Source organism: Neomonachus schauinslandi, chromosome 3 (genome assembly GCF_002201575.2).
Source record: "Neomonachus schauinslandi chromosome 3, ASM220157v2, whole genome shotgun sequence".
Taxonomy (NCBI): Eukaryota; Metazoa; Chordata; class Mammalia; order Carnivora; family Phocidae; genus Neomonachus; species Neomonachus schauinslandi.
The window spans coordinates 69,115,001-69,138,002 of NC_058405.1; the positions used below are offsets into that span (position 1 = coordinate 69,115,001).

At 36.7% G+C, this 23,002-nt stretch overlaps 1 protein-coding gene across 2 annotated transcripts in view; it reads left to right on the forward strand.

The window, feature by feature from the left end:
- The window catches only part of N4BP2L2 (NEDD4 binding protein 2 like 2), a 73,839-nt gene that overhangs the window by 17,282 nt on the left and 33,555 nt on the right, over window positions 1-23,002 (forward strand). The window contains exon 6 of one of the 2 annotated variants that reach the window (XM_021678345.1): window positions 2,419-2,565. In XM_021678345.1, coding sequence (XP_021534020.1) covers window positions 2,419-2,565 — 147 coding nt within the window. Of the gene's footprint in view, window positions 1-2,418; window positions 2,797-23,002 lie in introns of those variants that run through there. The other variant, XM_044913569.1, reaches the window with a different exon arrangement.

The window sequence follows — 23,002 nt, forward strand, 5'->3', positions numbered from 1 at the left end:
CTAATGTTCGTTCTGAGTAAACTATTAGATTAAAATATACATTGTGCTGCCAAATGAGTATAGGTTTGGTTAGATTTTGCTGCCATATGAATCAATGAATTTTCAGACCATTTTTTGATTTCAAAATTTGTGGTGAGAGATTATGGACTTTTATTACTTTCAGCCCTGGCTTTCGATTTGTGTTTACCTTTGTCCCTTTCCCCTCATGTCACTGGTTTTCCTGACTCTTTTTCTTTGTTTTTATTCTCCCTCTCTGCTTTTCCTAACAATTTTGAAATGTAATTCACATACCTTACATTTTATGCATTAAAAGTTTACAATTTATGGTTTTCAGTGCAGTTGCCTCGGAAATCCACAGATAATGGATTTTTGAGTCCATTTTTGATGATGACTTTTGATTCCCCCAAAATCTTAACCACTAATAGCCTACTGTTGACCAGAAGCCTTACTGATAACATAAACAGTTGATTAACACCTATTTTGTATGTTACCTGTGTTATATACCATATTCTTACAATCAAGTAAGTTAGAGAAAAGAAATTGTTATTAGGAAAATCATAAGGAAGAGAAAGTACATTTACAGTACTATGCTATATTTACTTTTTATTTTTTTATTTAAATTAAATCAATTAACATACAGTGTTTTATTAGTTTCAGAGGTAGAGTTTAGTGATTCATCAGTTGCATATAATACCCAGTGCTCATTACACCAAGTGCCCTCCTAGGTCCACTTACATGTGGCTTTTTTACTGGACTATATTTGTTGAAAAAAGCCACATGTAAATGGACCTGCCACAGTTTGAACCTATGTTGTTCAAGGGTCAACTGTACATGCACAGAGTTGTGCAGCCATAACTTCCTTTTTTTAAAAAACCAGTTTTTTTTTCCCCACCTCAGCTTGCCCTCTTTCAGCTTAAATGTTATTCTGTGTATGATGTTCAACTAATTTTTTTTCCCCTTTTATTCATTTGGTTACCCTTTTTTCCCTTTCTGATTTGCACACTATGTGTTCATATGTGAGTAAAATGGATAGATTTATTAATAACTAGTATTATTCATCTGCTTCTGTGTGTATAATACACCTCAGGTAGACGAGCTGTTTGGGTTAGGCAGAATAAATGAATTGGTGAAATACAGTTAGGCTTCATTAACACTGAGGAACTGTTGAAATTTATTAGAATTCTTAATATAATTGACTTCACACAATAAAGTCAGTTTAACTGATATGTAGATTAGTTTGACAGTTTTTTTTTGGTAAATTGATGGAATTACCAATTTTGACATCTTGTGGATTTAGTCATATCTTGCCAGTTTCAACTTCAGATCTCTCTTCTTTTTTCTTTTTTTGTCTTCTAGTCCTTTTGCTTTTTTCTTCTCATCTTGAACATAAACATCTATAGTTTAGTGTTTCCTTTGTGTCTCTTTTCTGGGAAAAATTAATTAGCATTAGTAAATCTAGAACTATAACATTAAATGTAAAATATGTTCCTGTGTGTTTTGCCATGTCCAAGTCAAGTTATAGAAAACTACAAGGGTAAAATAAATTGTAAAACGTTTTTTGAGGGTCAAGAATAATTTTTAAACCACTTTTTGTTGTCATAATTAAACTCACAGAAAATTACATAAAATATAAATACACAGCTTAACAAATTTCTTGTAAAGGCAAATATTCATTTAACCATTACCCATGCTATAAGAACATTATCAATACCTCAGAAGTTATTTGAATTCCTTTTCCCAGTAAGAATTCCCTGGTAATTACTTTCTTCTCTTTAATGTGTCTTTTTTTCTTTCTTTTTTTTTTAATGTGTGTTTTTTTCTAAAACATATTTTGCCTAACACCATAGTTTAATTTTTTTTCAAACTTTATGTAAATAAAGTACAGTATGTGTTCATTGTGTCTAGTTTCTGTCACTCAACATTGTTTGTGAAATATGTCCAAGTTGTTACATCTCTAATAATAATTTGGTATTGATAATAAATTTTAAAAATGCAAAAGGAAGTGTCCTAAAATAACTTTGAAAAATGATATTTTATATTGATTTTTATAATCCTAAAAGTAGTCCACTCAGTTCCTCTGTAATTCCCAAAACACTGTCTCATAATCTTTGATTTTGTTACTAAAAAAGGGGGGAAGATTAACTCCGTGGTTCAATGAATTGGTAGTTTTATGTGAGGAAGATTTTATCCGTTAACATTTTGCTGTGATTTATGGTATCTTTAAACCTTTTTAAAATATTGTTAAAATTTTTGAGAGCCAGTATAAATTTTTTTTGTCTAAAATGTGGGTGAATGAGATGTGTCTTTTAGTATTTATTTGTAAAATATAATTTAGAATCTGTACTCTGTTACTCTAAAACAGTTTAATCTCTAAGCCTATACATTCTAAAGAATTAAAATCCTTTTCTTTTTTGGTAGGAGGAATAAACATGGTGTATCTCGAAAGAAGATTGCTCAGATGTTGGATCGTTACGAATATGAAATGTCCATCTCTATTGTAATGAATTCAGTGGAACCATCACACAAAAGCACACAAAGACCTCCTCCTTCACAGGGGAGACAGAGGTGGGGAGGCTCTCTAGGCTCACATAATCAAGTCTCTGTTACAAATAATCATTAAACTGGCTATTTTCAGCTAACACATTTGTTGCTTGCCCTTGAAAAAAATTAGTGAGCCTATCTTGAAGTTTAAATAGTTTCAAATTTTAAAAAAAGACTATGTTGCCTCACAAAGGATGTTCCCAGCAAGTTGTTTAAATCCTAAAGTGTAAATAAAAATTATATAAAATTGTTTTTTAAATGTTTTTATAATTTTTTGTTGTTAATCCCTTGGGTTATTATGAAAACACCTTAGTAGAGTTGGGTAGGACTAGAATAGTTTTTCTACAACTGAATTTTAAACTAATTGTATCTGTTTTGTAGATAATATTGGGTAGTTTTATAGTTCATACCTAAATCTAACTTTTCATAAAATACTAGTATTTTTTCTTAACTACCTTAAATATATAAGAAATACTTGATATAGGCACCTCTGTTGATTTTTCTATTCATTATATAGGTAAAATTATGTTTCTGCAAATTCATCTATATGACAAAAATATTTCTAAGCTATAATTAGCATATCACTTAAATTCTCCATCAAATGCTATATAGCAGTAGGTGTATCAACCACCTGGGTGGTTTTCTCCATAATATACATTTTCATAATATATAGTATATCCATATTCATCACCCTTCTCAAACCATCCCCCTATCCCTCCACACTCTCTGGTTCTGGAATGGATAAATAGGGAAATCACTGTATACTTAGAAAAAGCTTTTCAGGTTATTCTGATAATATATCACTTTACTTTATTTAACATTGTGTAATTCTAATATAAAAAAATATTTTGGACAGGTCCTTAGCATTAATTGTAAGATTTGTCTTGCAGGATATTTTATTTCTCCTGGTTTCAGTTTTTTTGTAGACCAACTATATGTCTCATTGGATAGTTTTCTTTATTAGATTGTGTTTTGTCACTTAAAATTTAGAAACTGAGATGGAATTCATTTCTGAGATTTTGTAATTCATCCTCATCTTTGATTTGCTCTTTTTAAGGAAGAAACCCTAGCTAGTTATATGCTATTAAAAAAAATGTTATGATCCTTCAGATGTTTTACATGGTAATATTTCATGGCCCATTTACTTCCTCCTAACCCAGCCCATCCTAAATCTAGTAATTTTTCTTCATATGTTGTTTAAACCTTTTGCTGTTCTTTTCAACCTTACTTTAAATGTTCTCCCACATCTGTATATTACTTTTCAAGTAATACTAAGTGCAAGTCTCAAAACTAAATACAGTACTCTGAACAAGGTCTGTATCACATTGCTTTTAGTGAGATAAGAATATGATTTCTATTTATTTGTACTATTCACTACTGTTTACATTTGAATGGGTATTACTTTGCTTTATTTTGTTTAACATGTGTGTTTGTATGTATTCATCTTAACTAAATATACAGTAAATATGCTAACTCATGTTTTGTGTGTAAATGTATATATATTTATACATATACACATTTTCTTCATCCACTATTTTCATGTATTCTTGTGTTTCAGAGTAATACTTCTTGGTATTTAGGCTTGTGTTTTTCTAGTATTTTATTATGTACATTAGCACATTTTGAAAATAGTACAGAAGGATTTAATTTGGGGACAGATGAGACGACTGTCAGATGTATACTGTGTGTTCCTTTCCCTCTGTCTTTATAAAACTGTTAGGAGTAATAGTGTTATGAATCTATAGTTTTTGATTAATAGATGCTTAATTAGCCAAATTTATTTTAAGGAAGTAGAGAATTGCCTTTGAAAGATACATATTATAAAGAAATATGTTCATGTTAGTAAGTCTGAAGTAAATTTCCAGATTTTATTATGGACCAACTTCATCTTTTAGTACTTCTGAGTACTTAAATAATCATGCAGAGATCATTAATCATTGCTGATTTTTTTTTAGTATAAATCCATACTAGGCAGGGAAATTAACATTCTGAAAAGGTTTGAAGGTTGTTTTTTTTTAAAGACAGAAAATTAATAGTTCCTCTAAGCATATTAAATTAATATGGTTCCCCGTTAGCATTCTGGTTAATTTTTTTATTTTTTGAACAATAACAAGCATGAATATGCAATGAAAGATACCAGAATCACTGTTACAAGTCATTGCTTTGGTTTTAAGTCTATAAAAATCTTTAAAAATCAAAAAATTTACTGATTAAAGATATTTCTCAAAATTTTTCTTGTATTCAGATCTTGTTTTTTTATGCCCCCAGTTATATTCTTAATGGAATAGCCCCCAGTTCCTATGCCCCATTTTAAGTTGGTCTCCATCCCAAACAATAAACGTGGGGCATTAGTCATCATATTTAACTAAGATAAAATACATTTAGTTAAGTAGAATGCAGCTTAACCTAAGTTGTTTTTTCATAGGCTTGGTATAAAAACCACTTCCTTTTTGATAAGCAAATTTATAGTTTTCTGTATATCATAATCCTGCTAGCAAAAATACTTAATGTGGTAATTAAGTTGAACTAATGGTACTGCTTTTTAAATAGATAATCTTTATTTTCAGTATTCACCTTTTCAAAAGAAAATGTTAACTTTTTAATATTTTATGTCTGTTTTAAAGTAAGATTGTTTATAAAAGATTGGGTTGTATTTTGTTGGAGCAGTAGGGTGGATTTAAGTATTTGAAGTTTGGTTATTTCTTGTCTAATATAGACTCTGGAATTTTCTAGTCTTATGTATAGGTAACTTTTGAAAGAGTTCATGATTTCAAAGGATATGAAATCTTTATTTTAACCACATTCGAGTTTTTGTTATTGCAGAAATATCTGATTTTCTGAGCCTGGTTTTATAAGTATTTATAAAGAAAATTGGTGGTGTTCTCTTTGGAAAATATTGAAGAAATGTGGTTGTTTATATATTAGTGCCTTGATCGTATAGGTTTGCTAGTCTTTATTGAAATTTTATGTAGTATTCTAACATGAATGCAGTAACTGAGAATTTGTTATTAGGGCCTAAGATTTGTGTGTGTGTGTGTGTGTGTGTGTGTGTGATTGTTTTAACATTTGCAACTCATTAAATAGAGTAAACACCTTAGTCTAGAATCATAACAAAGCATGGTTTAGTTTTGTTATAATGACCATTCAGAATAAATATTTGGTGGTAGCAGAAAAAGAAGATTGAGTTAATGGTTTCAGAGTTAAGTTTTATAGGTTACAATTTATAAATAAAATTTTTTTCTATGAAAATTGTTAGATGTAATTCTTGTGAATTTACAGAGGAAGGAGAGATTGTATTAAGAAAGTAATGAATATCTCCCTTTTGATGGTTTTCTTTCTCTTTACTAATTAAGATTGGCATACCAATTTTTATTTTATTTTTAAGATTAAGGTCTTATTAAAATAATTGGTCTCCTTTTATGTATATCAGATTTCTTCTTAAAATGTCCTTAGGATGGTAAAAGGTACTGTTTAGTTTGTTCAATGACATAAGTTCTGAAAGAGGAGTAGTGATTTTCTTTTGCATCTTTCTGATTCCTTTTTTCATATTTAAAACAACATTTAAATTAATTCAGTTGATTCAAATTGCTAAGTGTCTTAAGTCTAAAAAATGTTCACTTTTTGCATGGTTTGTAAATTGCAGACCTTGAAAATTTATAATGTTTGCAGCTAGGTTCAGAAAACTTGTAATAGATTGGTTATCATTTACATTCAATATCTTTATTTACATTTGCATTACACTAGAGGGCATAAGTTTTATAATAGAATATACAATTGTGAACTTAATTTTTAATATATCTTCTATGGAAATTCTTAACCCATTGTCACTGTCAAATTGTGCACAGAAACAAGGGGAAAGACTAGCACAAATAACTTTTTGAAGAGAGAGCCTCAAGCTAAGGCTGTGTCTGTTGGAAAATTTTTACTTTGGGTGCATTTAATAGAAGTTTATTTTAGTAATTTAGATTAGAAATAATCTTTCTCCTTTTTCCTAACAAATTTTGTTCTCTGAATGATAGCCATGTTGCGTTCCAGGTGTGATAATTGTGGTAATCACGTATTATAATACACTTCCCAATATAGGACCCATTAACTTCAGTAAGCTGTCTTAAATTTAAGTATGAATAAAATAGATTCTTTTATTTAGCATGGACACAGTTACAGTTTGTCTCCTAATCTTAGAACAAGACAAAATCACATTAACAAGCATTATCCCTACTTTGGTGAGTAACTGAAGACTTCATCTGGGAGTGTCTTCCAGTTGTAAAAAATGTATTTTTAATTGAATTTTTTGTAAATTAGTGGGAAGACTGAGAGATTTTTAAGGTGACCTAGGGTTTTTTTGCCTTTAAACTTATTAGTAACTAAGGGAAAAAAAGAATAATGTGTTCATTCATGGTTCAAATTGTGTTCAAATTCAGTAGAGTCCATTGAAATACACTTTATTTCGATTATTTTCTTGTTTTGCAGTTTTAACTGCATTCTCGGGTAGGACATATAAAATCAAGGTTTTACCCTTGGGGTTAGTTCATCTACAACTGTTAATTATAGTTGTACAACTCTGTAGTGTGTCTTCAATTATAATCCTGAACTCTTAGGTTTTTATAGTATAAAGAAATGAAATTTGATTTTGGGAAGGGATTGTGGGTTCTTCCTCTGCCTTTATTATTTTTTCTTTCTTAATAGTATTATAAATCATGTTTCTTGTTTCTTTCATAATCTTTTCCTGTACATATTTTTTTCTTCTGTCCATTTTCTGCTCAGCCATCCTTGTGTAACTGCATAACGTTTTTAATGAAGATGGTGGGATGGTAAGTGGCTGACAAAAATGGAGGTAACTATTTCCCTCCTGTTTCAGTGAACTCATTGTTCCTTAGGAACCTTATATAATTAACCATGTTATATTTATAGACCAGCAGCTTTGCGGTTGGTTTCCTAACCCTGCCATTTAGTTAGAACTTAGATATGAAAATGCTTGGAAAGATTTATAAAAGTCTAACAATGTGTTACTCATTAGTTAAGAATCCCATAAACATGGCATAGTACTTGGATGTATGAATTCAAGAAAAATTTATTTTATAATACTTAAGTGTCATGATGATAGACTTGTTGGTAAGTAGTAGTTGGGAATTCAGTATTGTAGAATTCACTGTTACATCATGATTCTCCAGTCCACCCTTATTAAAGAACGGAGTGATTTTGAAGGAAAGCTGATAGCTTGTTTTGAGTTCAATCTCTACAAGTGCTTCATATTGTGCAATGCTGCTACAATGAGGAATAAGAATTTAATAGCAACAGCCTTAATATAATAATGTTCATTTAAGTAGCTGCCATTTATTTAATGCCTGTCAGTGCCAGGCTCTCTTGTAATTGTGATTGTTAACAGGCTCCAAGTTTTCATAACAGTTCTACAAGGGTTTTATAAAGAAGAAACAAAAACTTAACAGAGGTTAAGCAAAGTTGTCCAACATAATTTCTCTGGGGAGAGTTATAACTGGGATCCAACTCCAGGTCAGACATATTCCTCACTATATATAGCCCATTTTATCTTTTAGACATAGTTATCTTTTTAAAAATTACTACCAATATAACATTTTTTTTTTTAAGGTAGGAAAGAAATGCCAGTGAAGAGTTGAGTGCATCTTTAATGGTACTTTTGTTTTGTTTTGTTTTTCCAATTTAAATTCAATTAATTAACATATAATGTATTATTGGTTTCTGAGGTAGAGGTCAGTGATACATCAGTCTTAATTGTACCTTTGAATTTGTAGGGTTGAAGGTATGTTAATTTATCAACGAAATTGAAGAAACCTGTAAGTGGCCATTTATTTAGAGTCCTATTTTTAAAAGTCAAGACTGAAAGTAGAGATACCATTTAGTATTTAATGTTTTCTACAAAATATATATTGATATAATTGGTAATCATATTTCAGCAACATCTTTTCAATTGAACTTTTACATATGCTGTTGTGCTTTAATGTTTAAACATTTATTTTAATTAGCTTTTGAAATGTGTAGTATTCAATAAATGGATTGTTAAATTACGTAAGCTGTTTGTTTTGCTGATTTTGAGGCAATATTTCCCAGAATAGATCAGCACTGTTGTGTAAGTGGTCTTTATTTTTTCTTTCAATGTTCACATACTCCTTAAGTGTGCTATAGTAGTAGGTGTTATGGAAATTTGATACATCAGTTTTCTGAATTTCTGAAGAATTAAGCATTTCTTTCTTTTATAATAGCATCTTTTCTGTGTTTAATTTTCTAAAATTAAAGAACAATAAAAGAGCCAGTTACTTAAGTTCACTATATAAATAATATATTGAGTAAGATTCTACAAGGAAAACCTTTAAGTACAGAATGAAGAATTATTGTTGAGTATTTGCCTTACTTTGTTTTAGTTAACCTAAAAAATAGGACTGGATCTTGTTTGGTTTTTCTTAATCCCTAGAGTAGATTGTGATTCTTTTTTTTTTTTTTAACTGTTTCTAAATGTGAAATCAGAATAGAAGAGAAATAGCATTAGTTTCATCAGTAGTTTAAAATAGTTTTCAGTTCAGGACCTAGAAAGCAGCACATTATCAAATTGAGGTTGTTGGAATATAGTACAGTGTAACACTGGCAAAGATGTGGTTAAAACATTTTAATTCAAATATAAGTAAATTCAAGTATGTACAGGAAATGTGTTAGGAGGCTTGGCCTGGGCTAGAGATTTTGAATTAATTTAAAATTAATGAGGAAAAAAGCCTATTTTTAAAAATATTCTGGGAAAAGGGTGCCTGGGTGGCTCAGTTGTTGCGCGTCTGCCTTCGGCTCATGTCATGATGTCAGGGTCCTGGGATTGAGCCCTACATCGGGCTCCCTGCTCCTCGGGAGGCCTGCTTCTCCCTCTCCCACTCCCCCTGCTTCTGTTTCTCTTTCGCTGTGTCTCTCTCTGTCAAATAAATAAAATCTTAAAAAAAAAAAAAATTCTGGGGAATGATAGGGAAGAAATTGTTAAGGCTAGAAGGATAGTGGTCAAAAGTGGTATTTCTCCCTCCCTATATCTTACCTTTGCTTTTCAAAAACCAGTAGAAGCCCAAGTTATTCAAAAAGATTATCTTGTATCCTAAGTGCCATAAAACAGGGTCTTCCTGGTCACCCTTGGTCACTACTAGGCCTTTGGATCTTTGTCCTTTAAAAAGAGTCAATAAAATGTTGAATGGTAGACATAGTCTTCTCCCTAAAACAGTCAACAACCCTTTGATATTAAGGACACAATTGATCTAAGGAGAGCAACTTTATAAGGTAGTTTGTAATTTAGGAGACATGGAGATGGAGTGTGAATTACTTGTCATATTTAACACCATCAGAGCCTTTTATTTCAGATTTTGAACCAGTAGTCTTTAGATTCATGATTTAGGATCAAGAAATTCAATCCTAGAATACAGACAACTAAAGCAGCCTTCAGGCTTTTGATTATCCATCTCTTTTAGGGTCATTTAAAGATTATTCTCTTGCTTTTTGCTTTAAAGTTTTGCAGAATTCTTAAAAAAATCTGAGAAAAATACTTTGGGTGTTTATCCAAAAGTGGTCATTTTTCAGAGCCCTTCTTCCAAAGAACTGTGATCAGTTCAGAGAGAGATCAAGTGCTTGATCTCTTTTCATTTTGAACACATTTATCTTTATTCAGCATAAAGAATACCTGGTACTGATAGACATCTTCATATAATTATTTTTTATTTCAAAAATAATATATATTGAGTTACTCTTTGCCTTCTTTAGGCTAAGTAACCTCAATTTAACTTTTCTTCAGTTCTACTTTTCAGCATATTCATGACATAATTTTAGTGGAAAGAACACATTATTTTAAGAGTCAGGCAATCTGAGTTCCACTTCCATTTGTATCCATTCTCCTATTTCAGTAGAGAGGGTAGCCCTCCTCCAATCTAAACACATTCACCTGTGCTCTGGATTGCATCTCTTACTGCTTTCTCAGGAATCTTTTTATGTCGCCAGTTATTCCTTCTCTCTCTAACTTCAGTCTTGCTTTCTTAGTCTTTCTTTCCTTAGTCTGTCCACATTCAGACACGATCAAGCCTCCTTCTCTCTCTTCTTTCTTTTTTTTTTTTTAAAGATTTTATTATTTGAGAAACAGAGCATGATGGGGGGAGTGTGCAGAGGAAGAGGGAGAAGCAGACTCCACGTTGAGCAGGGAGCCTGATGCGGGTGCTCTATCCCAGGTCCCTGGGATCATGACCAGAGCTGAAGGCAGATGCTTAACGACTGAGCCACCCAGGCATCCCCATTAAAGCCCCCCCTTCTTGACACCACTCCTTTACAGCCAGACTAAAGAACTGTGACTTTTGTCATTTTCCCCTCAACTGTTTGTGATACTATCTACCCACTCCATTTTAGCTTCTGACTCTCATTCTAAATAGATCTTAAGGTCTCCAAATGTTCCTCTGTATTGATGAGCTTTTTTTCAGTCCTCATATGACTACCCAGTAAGCGTTTGACTCTTGATCACTTTTTTCCTTAAAATATTTTTCCTTGATAAGGTTTTTGTTCATGTCTCTGTGAGTACTTCTTGGTCTCATTTGCTGCCTTCTCTTCCTCTTGGTCTTTGCTTTTTAAAATTACTTAAGTTTTAGTTCTAGACCGTCTTCTGTTGTTTTTTTTTTTAATTTATTCATTTGACAGAAAGAGACACAGCAAGAGAAGGAACACAAGCAGGGGGAGTGGGAGAGGGAGAAGCAGGCCTCCCGCAGAGCGGGAAGCCCGATGCGGGGCTCCATCCCAGGACCCTGGGACCACGACCCGAGCCGAAGGCAGACGCTCAACGACTGAGCCACCCAGGCACCCCCTGTCTTCTGTTCTTAATTTTAGCTTTCCCCGTGAGATTTCATCATTTCTCACTTGGACGTGGTAGTCTCCCTACTTTTCTTTGTCACCCTATAATTTTATTCACAGAGCAACTAATCTATAAAAAAAAATTTTTTTAAATGTAAATTACATCACTCCCCACTTAAACTCTACTTCTTCCCTGTCCCTGACTTGCACAGCTCTGCCCCCTTCCCTTACTACATTCCATCTATACTGGTCTTTTTGTTTGTTCTTCAAACGTGCTAAGCTTGATTTTGCTTTAAGCACTAGCTCTTTTCCTAGAATGCTGTCCTTTTCTTCTCTGCCTAGTGTTGTTTGAACATTCAGGTCTCACCTCAAATTCACCTTTGCAAAGAGGGCTTCCTGATTATTTCAATATTAAGTAAAATAGACCTATCCCTGTCACTCAATACGTTGTCGCATTTTGTTTTCATCATAGTACTTATTAGTGGTTGAGGTTGTTTATTTGATATTGATTTGTCGGGGGTCTGCCTGAACAAGAATGTACGTCCCATGAGAATTTGTTTCTTTGTTTGAGCTGTATCCACAGAATCTAAACCAGTGCCTGTAATATGGTAGGAGCTCATTAAATATTGGCTGAAGGATTTGGTACCCCACTGCCTCTGTTATTAATAGTATTGATCCCCAAATGTATTTTCTACTTAGACTTGGTGTTTGAGCTTTAACCTTTTTATTTATCTGCCTACCTAATGTTTTTACTTTTAAGCCTGGAAAATTGAACAACGACCTTCTCTCCCATCTCTGGATTTCTAGAATTTCCTTACATAGTGAATGGATCTACCATCCATTTCTGCAAGCCAGAAACTTGGGAGTCTTCTTTGATACCTCTTTTCCCCCTTCATACTCAATCCACCAACCAGGGCCTGTGGATTTTGCCACTCACATATCTCTTGAATGTATCCATTTTTGATTGCCATCTCTCTAGTTTGAATTATCTCTGAGACTGGAGTCCCCACATCAATTCTTGTTTTGTTTTAATCCTTTGCACAGTCTAACCAGACTGAAGTATAATGGACATATGGAAAAGTACTTAAATTTTAAGTGTATAGCTCAGATTTTCAGAAAGTGATCATATCCATGTAACCAGAACTCTGCTCAAGAAATGGAACATTACCAGCACTCTCCTTCTAGAGTGATCTTTATAAAATGAAAATATAATCATGGTAAAACTTTTCAGGTGATTCCCATTACTGTTAGGCTAAAGACCAGAAACCATACAATGATAATTAAAACCCTGGTTGATGTGATCCCTACCTTCCTATCCAGCCTCATGTTTTATTACTGTTCTTACTTTCTGTATTCCAGCCCCACTGGCTACCTCTCAGTTCCTTGACTGTGCTGTTGAGTTTCCCTTCCTGGAAAGTTCTATGTGTACACACCCCTTCCATACTCATCCTTCAGATTTGAGCTCTTCAAAGAAGCCTTTTTGGACAAAGCAGGCTTAGCGAGGTCCAAAATACATGGTATAAGTTCTCATGTACTTTTTATTTGTTAATTTGTATGATTATATGATTGTTTCCCCTCATTTTTAAGTCAGAGATTTTGAGTCAGACATTGTATCTGTTTAGCTCACCATTTCATACATGGTCATCAGCTAGCACAGTGGCTAGGAAAGAGTGATATTCAGTATTTTATACAAAAAGTGAATATGAGTATTCTCAGCCAGTTGTGGGCTGAGTTGTGTTGCCTCAAAGTTCATGTGTTGAAGTCCAGTACCTAGAATATGACTATTCTGGGATACAGGACCTTTAAAGGTAATTAAGATAAAATGAGATCATGTGGTTGGGCCCAAATCAAATATGACTGGTGTCCTTATAAGAAGTGATAAGGATAGACACACATAAATGGGAGACATTGTGAAGACCCAGGAGAAAGACTGCTATCTAAAAGCCAAGGAGAGAGACGTTTGCAGAAATCAATCCTGCTGAAACCTTGATCCTGGACTTCTAACCTTCAGAATTGTGAAGAACTTAATTTCTGTAGTTTAAGCCACCCAATCTGTGGTACTTGTAGATTTGGCAAACTAACATAGATTTTGATACTGGGAAGTGGGATGCTGCTCTAATAAATACCTAGAAATACTGAAGTGACTTTGGGACTGGGTGTGGTAGAAATTTGAAGAATTTTGAGGTGCATGTTAGAAAAAGCCAAGGTTGCCTCAGGAGATTGTGAGTAGATAAGTGGACATTGAAGGTAATTCTGGTAAGGGCTGTGAAAGGAAAGATGGTTTCTGATGTCTTGGAGAGATATACATATGATCACAGACAGAGTCTTTGTAGAAATGAGAAAGATGCTTTGGTGAAGCCTGAGATGTAAATGTTACTGGAGAATGAACAAAAGGTGATCTTGTTAGAATGTGGCAAAGAACTGGCTAAATTGTATTCCTGTGTTTTGTAGAAAATAGAACTTGTGTAAGGAACTTGAATATTTAGCTGAGAGGTTTTTTTTTTTTTTTAAGATTTTATTTATTTATTTGACAGAGACACAGCGAGAGAGGGAACACAAGCAAGGGGAGTCGCAGAGGGAGGGGGAGAAGCAGGCCTCCCGAGGAGCAGGGAGCCTGATGCGGGGCTCCATCCCAGGACTCTGGGATCATGACCTGAGCTGAAGGCAGACACCCAACCATCTGAGCCACCCAGGCGCCCCTTAGCTGAGAGTTGTAAGCAAAGTGTTAAGATCCACAGCTTCATTTCTCCTTGCTTATAGTAAAATGCAAGAGGAGAGAGAAATTGAGGAGGGAATTGCTAAGCAAAAAGGAACCAAACTTGAAGATGTGGAAAATTCTCACCCTATGCTTGTGAAAAGTTAGAAGGTATGTGTTCTGGAGATAACATCAAGGTTGTTACTAGACAACTATTTGCTAAAGAGATTACGGGCATGTGATTTAGGCATCCATTAAGCCGCCTCAGCAGAAATAGAGATGGCATTATGCTAGCCGAAACCCTAACAGCTTGGACTGAAAGGGACAAAACAGGATGAACTGAAGGGAGGCCCTCAGATTTTGGGGATTCCATAGGACAAGTCAGTAGAGCCAGCTGGCTATGATCATGTGTTGTCCTTCAGGAACAGGATGGCCCTGAAGAGGGTTAAGAAGCTGGCAGGGCTGCCACTCGCCACCATGGGATCTACCACACCCGTGGGCCTGGAAGGTAGGGCCTCCACCCAGAGGACAGAGCGTGGAGCCAAAGAGGGATTATTCTTTAGCCTTAAAATCTAATGCAGTTTGCCTTGTTAGTTTTTGAATTGTGTGTGACCCATTACCCCTTTCTTCTGATTTTCCTTTTTGGAATGAGAATGTCTACTTCTGCCTGTCCCACCATTGTATTTTGAAAGCAGGTAACTTACCTAGATTCACAGTTCACAGTTGAAGAGGAATTTTGCCTCAGGATGAATCCTAACTCAAGTCCACCCATACCTGATTTAAATGATATTTAGAAGAGGTTGACTTAAGAGTTGATGCTGGAATGAGTTAAGACTTTAGGAACTGTTGGAATGCAGTGAATGTGTTTTGCTTATGAGAAGGACATGAATTATGGGGACCAGGAAGTAGAGTGTTACAGACTGAATTATGTTCCCTCAAAATTTATATGCTGAAATCCTAGCCCCTAGTACCTCAGAATGTAACTGTTTTGGAAGATAGAGCTTTTAACGAGGTAGTTCAGATAAAATAAGGTCATATGGATGGGCTCTTAATTTAATATCTGGTATCCTTATAAAAAGATGGTATTAGGACACACACACACAAAAGGAAGACCATATGAAGACATTGGAAGAAGACAGCCATCTATCAGCCAAGGCGAGAGGCCTTAGAAGAAACCAACCCTGCTGACATTTCAGTCTTAGACTTGAAACCTCCCGAATTCTGAGAAAATAAATTTCTGTTGATTAAGCCACCCACCCAGTCTATGGTACTTTGTCACAGCCTTACCAAAGTAATACACAGCTATTACACTAGCTATTTGAGGGACATTTGTGAGATAGTTCCTTCCGTCTTCTGCAGCTCCTCCGTGTGTAAAATAAGGATATTTGCCTGGATCAGTGGTTCTTCATTTTTAATTCAAAGCTTTCTAAAAATGGCATGTGTTTCATTCAGAAGATTGCCTGACACTGGAGATGTTCACAATATAATTGAGTTCTGTGTTTCAGACTGTTCCTTCAAGGCACCTTAGGGATTGTTGTGAAGGACAGAAACCTCCACTTAGAGTAGAACACAGAATTTGAAATTACATAATTAGAAGATAGCAGTAGCAGTTCTGACTACAGCTTGGGCAAGCTACTTTGAGACTTGTCCTCATAATTAAATAAGGATAATACTTTCTCATTCTATAACATAGGGTTATTGGATGGATTAAATGAGATGAGTGGGTTAGAGTTTGAGGTGAAATAGCTCTTGCGTTAGCCCTGAATTCTGTGATTTTGTTTTGCTTTTTGTTGATTTTACCTCTTTTGATATATACTAGGAATAGGCAGAGAAGGAAGCAAACCAATTGATTTTTATACTAGTTAGAAATGCTGGGATATATCGAGAAGGATAAAGTTTGATTTTTTTGGTTATTAAATTTGTCAAAGATCTTCATATTCCTTCCTCATCAACATAGTCCCGTGAGTTAAGCTGTAGAACAGCTCAAAACAATTTATAATGATGCATGTGCCCTTCTAGCATGCATATCAGTACTATTAATTCATCTGTGTTGTATGGACTGTTGGTATGATCCAGTCAATTTGATATTCCCATTTTTACTGACAAATTTGGTATGATTAGTTTCACAGAGCAGTGTATAGGCAACACCACACAAACACAATTCTTTAAAAGAAGAAGGATTTTTTTTTTTAAGATTTTATTTATTTATTTGACAGAGACATAGAGGGAGAGGGAACACAAGCAGGGGGAGTGGGAGAGGGAGAAGCAGGCTTCCCGCCGAGCGGGGAGCCTGACGGGGCTCGATCCCAGGACCCTGGGATATGACTTGAGCCGAAGGCAGACGCTTAACAGCTGAACCACCTAGGCGCCCCTGTTTTGTTTTGTTTTAATGCCAAGCATAATGAAAGTAGTGAGACCTCCCCCCCCACCCTTAGTCTTCATGGAGACAATTTTCCCCCTGTTTTTCATACATGCCCTTTAATGTAATGTTCATGTCTTGGTGTGATATCAGCTTACCTGTAGTTGTATGACACAATTAATCTCAGCCTGGGCTTCTATGAAATGAGTTTTTCACAATGGGAACATCAGTTTGTGTGTCGGTTTTCAATTTTTTTTTTTTTTTTAAAGATTTTATTTGACAGAGCACACAAGCACAAGCAGGGGGAGGGGCAGAGGGAGAAGGAGAAGCAGGCTCCTCATTGATCAGGGAGCCCGACGCGGGGCTTGATCCCAGAACCCCAGGATCATGACCCGAGCCGAAGGCAGATGCCTGACAAACAGCCACCCAGGCACCCCTTCAATTTTTGTAATACAGTTAGAGAAGTGATGAGTTGTCATGAGATTGGTTAGGCAAAGGGGAAGAAGGTATATGTTGAAAGGTAAGAGGCAGTTTGTAATATTTTAAGATATAATTAGTAGTATCTCATTTATTTTTAAAGATTTATTTGAGAGAGAAAGCGTGCGTGTGCAGGTGGGGGTGGGGGATAGGGAAAGACTCTCAAGGAGACTCCTTGCTGAGCACAGAGCCTGACACAGGGTTCATCTCGTAACCCCGAGATCATGACCTGAGCTGAAATCAAGAGTTGGATGCTTAACTGACTGAGCCACCCAGGTGCCCCTCATTTTATTTTTTTAAATGATAGCATTCTAAATTTTTTATGACATACTATTCTTGACTCAGATTGTTTTGTACTCTTACAGTGAAGTAGAAGAAGTTACTATATTCAGAAACAATTTGCTTATAGAAAAATGAGGTTATCTGTAGGCAGAATAAATAGCATTCAACGGAGAAGGGAAATCAGAAGAAAAAGCAGTGTTTTGTTTTTTTTTTAAGGATTTTATTTATTTGACAGAGAGAGACATAGCAAGAGAGGGAACACAAGCAGGGGGAGTGGGAGGGAGAAGCAGGCTTTCCGCTGAGCAGGGAGCCCGATGCGGGGCTCGATCCCAGGACCCTGGGATCATGACCTGAGCCGAAGGCAGACGCTTAACGACTGAGCCACCCAGGCGCCCGAAAAAGCAGTTTTTAATTAGTTAAATAGGGGCGCCTGGGTGGCTCAGTCGGTTAGGTGTCTGCCTTTGGCTCAGGTTATGATTCCACGGTCCTGGGATCGAGGCCCCTTTTGGGCTCTCTGCTCAGCGGGGAGTCTGCTCCTATCTCTCCCACTGCCTGCCACTCTCCCTGCTTGCGTGCTCTCTCTCTCTCTTTCTCTGTCAAATAAATAAGATCTTTTTTTTAAAAAAATAATTAATCTTGAGACTTCCCAAGTAAGATGTCAATAAATTGCTGTGGTATGGAAATGATGTGGCATGTTCAAGACATGTGTGTTTGGTTATATGAATTCTCCCTTTATAGGAGCTGGGTTAGATTTGCTGAGGGTACAGAGCCAATAGTAGGTCTCCAGAACTGAAGCTCAGGGGAGCATCTTGCCCACAGCAGGATAAAGAGCCATAATGGGTCTTCTAACTGTAAGTCTGAGAAAACACTAAGATTATGCTGAGGAAACGTAAGTTCAGTCAACAAATATGAAACAAAGGTGTGGTAAACTGGAAGACAAAAAGAGTCAGGAACCAGAAACTGAAACAGAACTTAGTAAGTAAGGTTGGCTGCATTCAAGGATGTCATGAATGGTGTTGAAATGCTGGAGGCATGCTTTATTTATGTTAGCTATATCGTTTCTTGGTGGGAAATGGACTAATTTCAAGTTACAGAATTGGACTAGGAAAACAAGGCTTCCTTGAATTGTCTTGCCTAGTGCATATCAGAATGCTTTATGTTTTTCCTAATAAGTACATCAGGCATATCATGATTCTTGGGACAATCTATGCCGATATGTAGTAGGAGTACTCAGTGCAGTAGGGAAATAGGTGGAAGCGGTAGCTACTGGGAGTGGAATCTGATTGGAGAAATGTGTTTGGGAAATACGAGCCAGTAGTGAGAAGAGGCAGTAAAATGTTTTCTGCTTTTCCACTCTTCCATTAATGACTTGGTAGTCAGTGAATGAAATGCGGAAGACTAAGCGTAGGGAAGTCTTCCTGGAAGAGTTTGATGCCTAAGCCTAGTCTAAATGTGGGATTTTAGCAAGGGAAGAAGAGTATGGGAAAAGGGTCTATAGGCAATACCAACTGAGTGATCGAGGGCTTAGAGGCAGGAAACAGTAATGCATTTATTTATGCATATATTCAACAGTATTTCATGAGTGCCTACTGTGTGCCAGGCATTGTTCTAGGTGATAGAGATACAGCAGTGAACAAAATAGACAAATCCTGTGCCCTCCTAGAGTCAGTGTAGGGAAGCAGACCCTACACCAATAAATAAGCATCTAATAGGTCAGGTGATAAGTGCTATGGGAAACATTGGAAGCAGCATAAATGGGACAGGGAAGGTGGGGCTTAGGGAAATGGGTGACACTTTACCTGGAGTCATCAGTAAAGCCCTCACTGAAGAGGTCATATTTGAGCAGAGACTTGAAGAGAATGAATTAGCAAAGACAGCAGTGAGGGAAGAGCATTCCAGACAGTAGTGGATCCTGCAAGTGAGGGCCCAGATGAGGTGGGACTGTGCTTGGTGTGGTTAAGAACTAGCAGGGGATCCATTTGCCTGGAGCCAGGTGATCATAGGGCAAAATAGAAGAAGAGAGTCAAAGAGGAAGAAGCAACCAAATAACATGGGCCTTGTGAATTATTGAAGGAACATAGGCCTTTACTCCTCTTGAGATGGGGAACTATTCGAGAGTTCTGAGTTATATTCAGAACTTATGTTTCAAGTTACGCAAGTCAGTTCTGGCTGCTGTCTTGAGAATCAGTTTTAAGCAAGAGTGGAAGCAGGGCTCTTGTCATAATCCAAGTGAGAAATGACCGTGACTTCAACCAGGGGGGTAAAGGTGTTGGTAAGAGTTGTTGAAGCTAAGTTGGCAGGATTTGCTGAATAGATCAAATAATGGACATGAGAGAGAAAAAGTTTACTGGGAAATAATGTAGGAGGAGCACATCTGGAAAGAAAAACAGATGTTCACTTCTGGACATGTTAAGTTTGAGATGTCGCCTAAGGAATGCATCTAAATGGAGATGGAGAATATGTAGTGTGTTCAGGTGAGAGGTCTGGGTTAGCAATACAAATTTGGGGATGGGTTGGAAAGCAGGTTTTTTATTGTTGGAGCATAAAATTTGGTGTATAATGTAGTGGGAGATAATTTCAGGCATCAGTTCTCAGTCTTTTCCTCATTATGACACATACAGAAAACAAAATTTGTAGGATTTGCTGGCGGAAATGGACCAGGTTACTCTTTCCAAAGCTACTGGTCCTAGGGCTTGGAAATTCCATCTGGCACAGCCACGTTCATGGTCTTATCTTTCACCGTTTGAAGCATTGCCAAGCACACTATTGGGAAGTTCTGCTCTAGAGAGGTAGTCTGATCAAAGGATTAGATCAAGGAGAACCCGACAGTGTTAATGAACTAAGACTTTGTCATGCAGATAATGGGTATCGTTAAAGAGATTTCAGCAGAAATATGACATAGTTGCATTTGTTTTAGATAAGCACCTTCCAAACTGTGGTGAAAGGTTAGTTTTTAAAAATTTATAATCTATCACAGGCTGATACTTCAGTAAAGTGAATTACTAGAAAAAAATTTAAATATAAATATTTTATTAAATTCAACAGATATAAAAATCCAGATTGCCAGAAAAGTTTTTAAAAACTTACTCTCAATTTCTGTAGTTGTGGACTAGTAGCAAACTGCTTATGGACTGTCATCAGTGTGGATAATACTTTTGAATAGCACTGTTTGGAATGGATTATACTTGACAGAGTAGTAATAGAAAGAAGGAAATATCTGTGGACATCTTACCAGTTAGTTGGAAAGCCACCAAACATTTTGTCATGTTTGTTGAATGTGTGGAGCGGCCCGAGGCACCCTCTCAAGGCAGTGGTTTGACAGGCATACAACTTGTGGTGGGGCTTTATGCCACTCATAAGTCCAAGCAGCCATTCTGATAGTGTGTGCTCTCCTCCATTTCCTCAGCATTCTGGGTTGGGGAGCCACTCCAGGTAGCCCTGAACTTGGTCCAGCATAGCTTATGTTTAACCATCTCTTGGTTAGTAAAATTTGATTATTTGTTTTAGTTTCAGTGGTGACGAGAGGGTTACAAAGGATTTGGGTGGACCACGGTAGAATGAACTTTGTTGTTTCCTGGTTTTTCCAGCACATGTGACAGAAAATCACCTGGGTTATTTTAGTTGTCTGATATATAGGTTATAAAAACCTAAAAACTTTGAAACAAGGTGGTCTCTCTGAATTGACTAAAATTAAAGATGAGTGGAATGATCAGCCTTTCTGCAAGTAGAGCCAGTGTTCCTTGTTTTTCTGTTTTTGTTCTTGTTCCCCTACTAAAAGCACCAGCATTTAACAGAGCAAGATGGGATCCTCCTGAACCCATGTAATGTTTCACTCTCTGTGTTCCGAAGGACTTTGGCTGCCCCCTGGAAGTGAATATAACCATCTGACAGAGATGTGGGATCACCAAGTATGTTACTTAATCAAACTTCTTTTTTTTTTAGTTATTTAAAAAAGGCCTTGTTTGTCTGTGATGAGCACAAGTCCACTTCCATTTGTATGGACTCCTCACCACAGCCTTACCTAACCCTACCCACCCTGACTTGGGCTGACCGGTCAAGTCTTGGGCAGGTATAGTGAGAGGTGCTAGGTCAGAACCCATATTCTTAAGGTAGCTGATAGATTTGGAGTTCTTATTGATGGAAATACACTCTGAGTGAGGGGGTCATTGCAAGATGGCTCTTGAGTATGCAGTCAGAATTTGGAATCTGATGGCATTTCAGCTAACTGACCCACCCCTTAGCACAGTCGATGAGTGTCTTTGTCTTCCTCACCAGGGGTGAGTCTCAGGTATGTCAAAAGGGTGGTCAAAACCCAGAGGTAGCTTGATTGCATATGTGTTTTTGCAGAGGTAATGTTCAAATTATTTAATGATGTGGTCAGTCTCTTGGCCAGCTTGCACATCTGCTCCCTTTCTGGCTGTCTCAGTCAAAATCCTGGGGAAGCTGCAGTTCCTGTAAGTAACCATGAAGGCAACTCGGGGGGAATCAATGGTGAGTAGTAAGAGCCTTTTGCCAAAAGGGCCTCCTGGGGTGCCAGTGGTATTGCCGCTGGTATCTCATCTCCCACTATCTTCCAGGCCAGCTCTAGCAGAGGGGACATGAAAGAACAGGATCTGGCTAGCTGATTGCTAGTGCCAGGTCTGTTCCTGGTCAAGACCCACTTGAGTTTGCCCAGGAATGGGTGGGAAAGGCAGGTGAAACACAGGCTTGCCCTTGCGGCTCTGTCCCTGAAGGGAGCCAATAGCAATGTCCAGGAGGCAAGATTTTTGGGGATTGATTGCATGGGCACCAACTGGTCATAATTGAGGCTGGTTACTGTGCTAGAGAGGAAACCTATATGGGCCCTTTGTGGTGCCAGTCACTAACTTGTTAGCGGGTCAGTCGGGGTCCTAGAGAAGGGGCTGGGCTGCAAATTGGAAGGGGCCCAGGATAATTATATACTAACTGGTACAGAAGAATTTAAGTATTTTAACAAATCGTGTTGGCCACATTATTGTAGCCCTTTAAGGTCTGAGAGTCATGGACTCTTGGGTATCCATGGCAGTTTTTATATGCATAAGAAAACTGTGTAGTCTCCAGTTTTCTTCTAATTCTTTTCTGGGATAGGTGGTGTCCTAGAGAGACTATGAGATGAGAGTGCCTGAAATTAGGTGAATAATACCTCCTTATCTCTGCTATTGGCGGGAATTGACTGGAAGTTAGAATTGGCCTCCTTCCCTCTCTCCTGGATCTACGGAGTGGAGTGTGTGTGCCTCTCACTTGCACATGTTGAATTAACAGTGTCTCTGTGTTTGCTAGTTTTAGGACAAGTCTGAAAACTTGTGTAGGGAAGTGAGAGCAAATGGACTTGGTTGAGGTTCTAGTCAGACAGGTGGGCGAAAGAGCCTACATCTTGGAGACCTCAAGTAAGCAGGGATATTTTGCTCAGGGGAGCTGGGAGTGATGCAGAAGGAGTGTTCAAGCTAAATCTTTGGATAACTTGGGAAGCTAATTTCATAAATTGATTTCAAGGACCAAGAGCTTGGGAAGTCCTAGAAGGGAATATGGGAAAGGCTACTGAAAGAGGAAGGTCCCAAACCATTGAAGCAAATAGTACAAAACATCTCTGGTGTCCTTTTCAACTATGATGATACTTAGAATGTTTGGGGTCTGTATAAAGGTACAAGCTCCAAGCAGATACTGGTGAATGTAGAGATGGTAGTGACAGATCTTTCTGCATCTGGTTGAAATTTATTAGAAAATTAATAGATATTATGTAGAAAATGAGACAAATAATGCACCCAGAATTCTAAGGCATGTCCGTGGGAAACAGGTAAGAA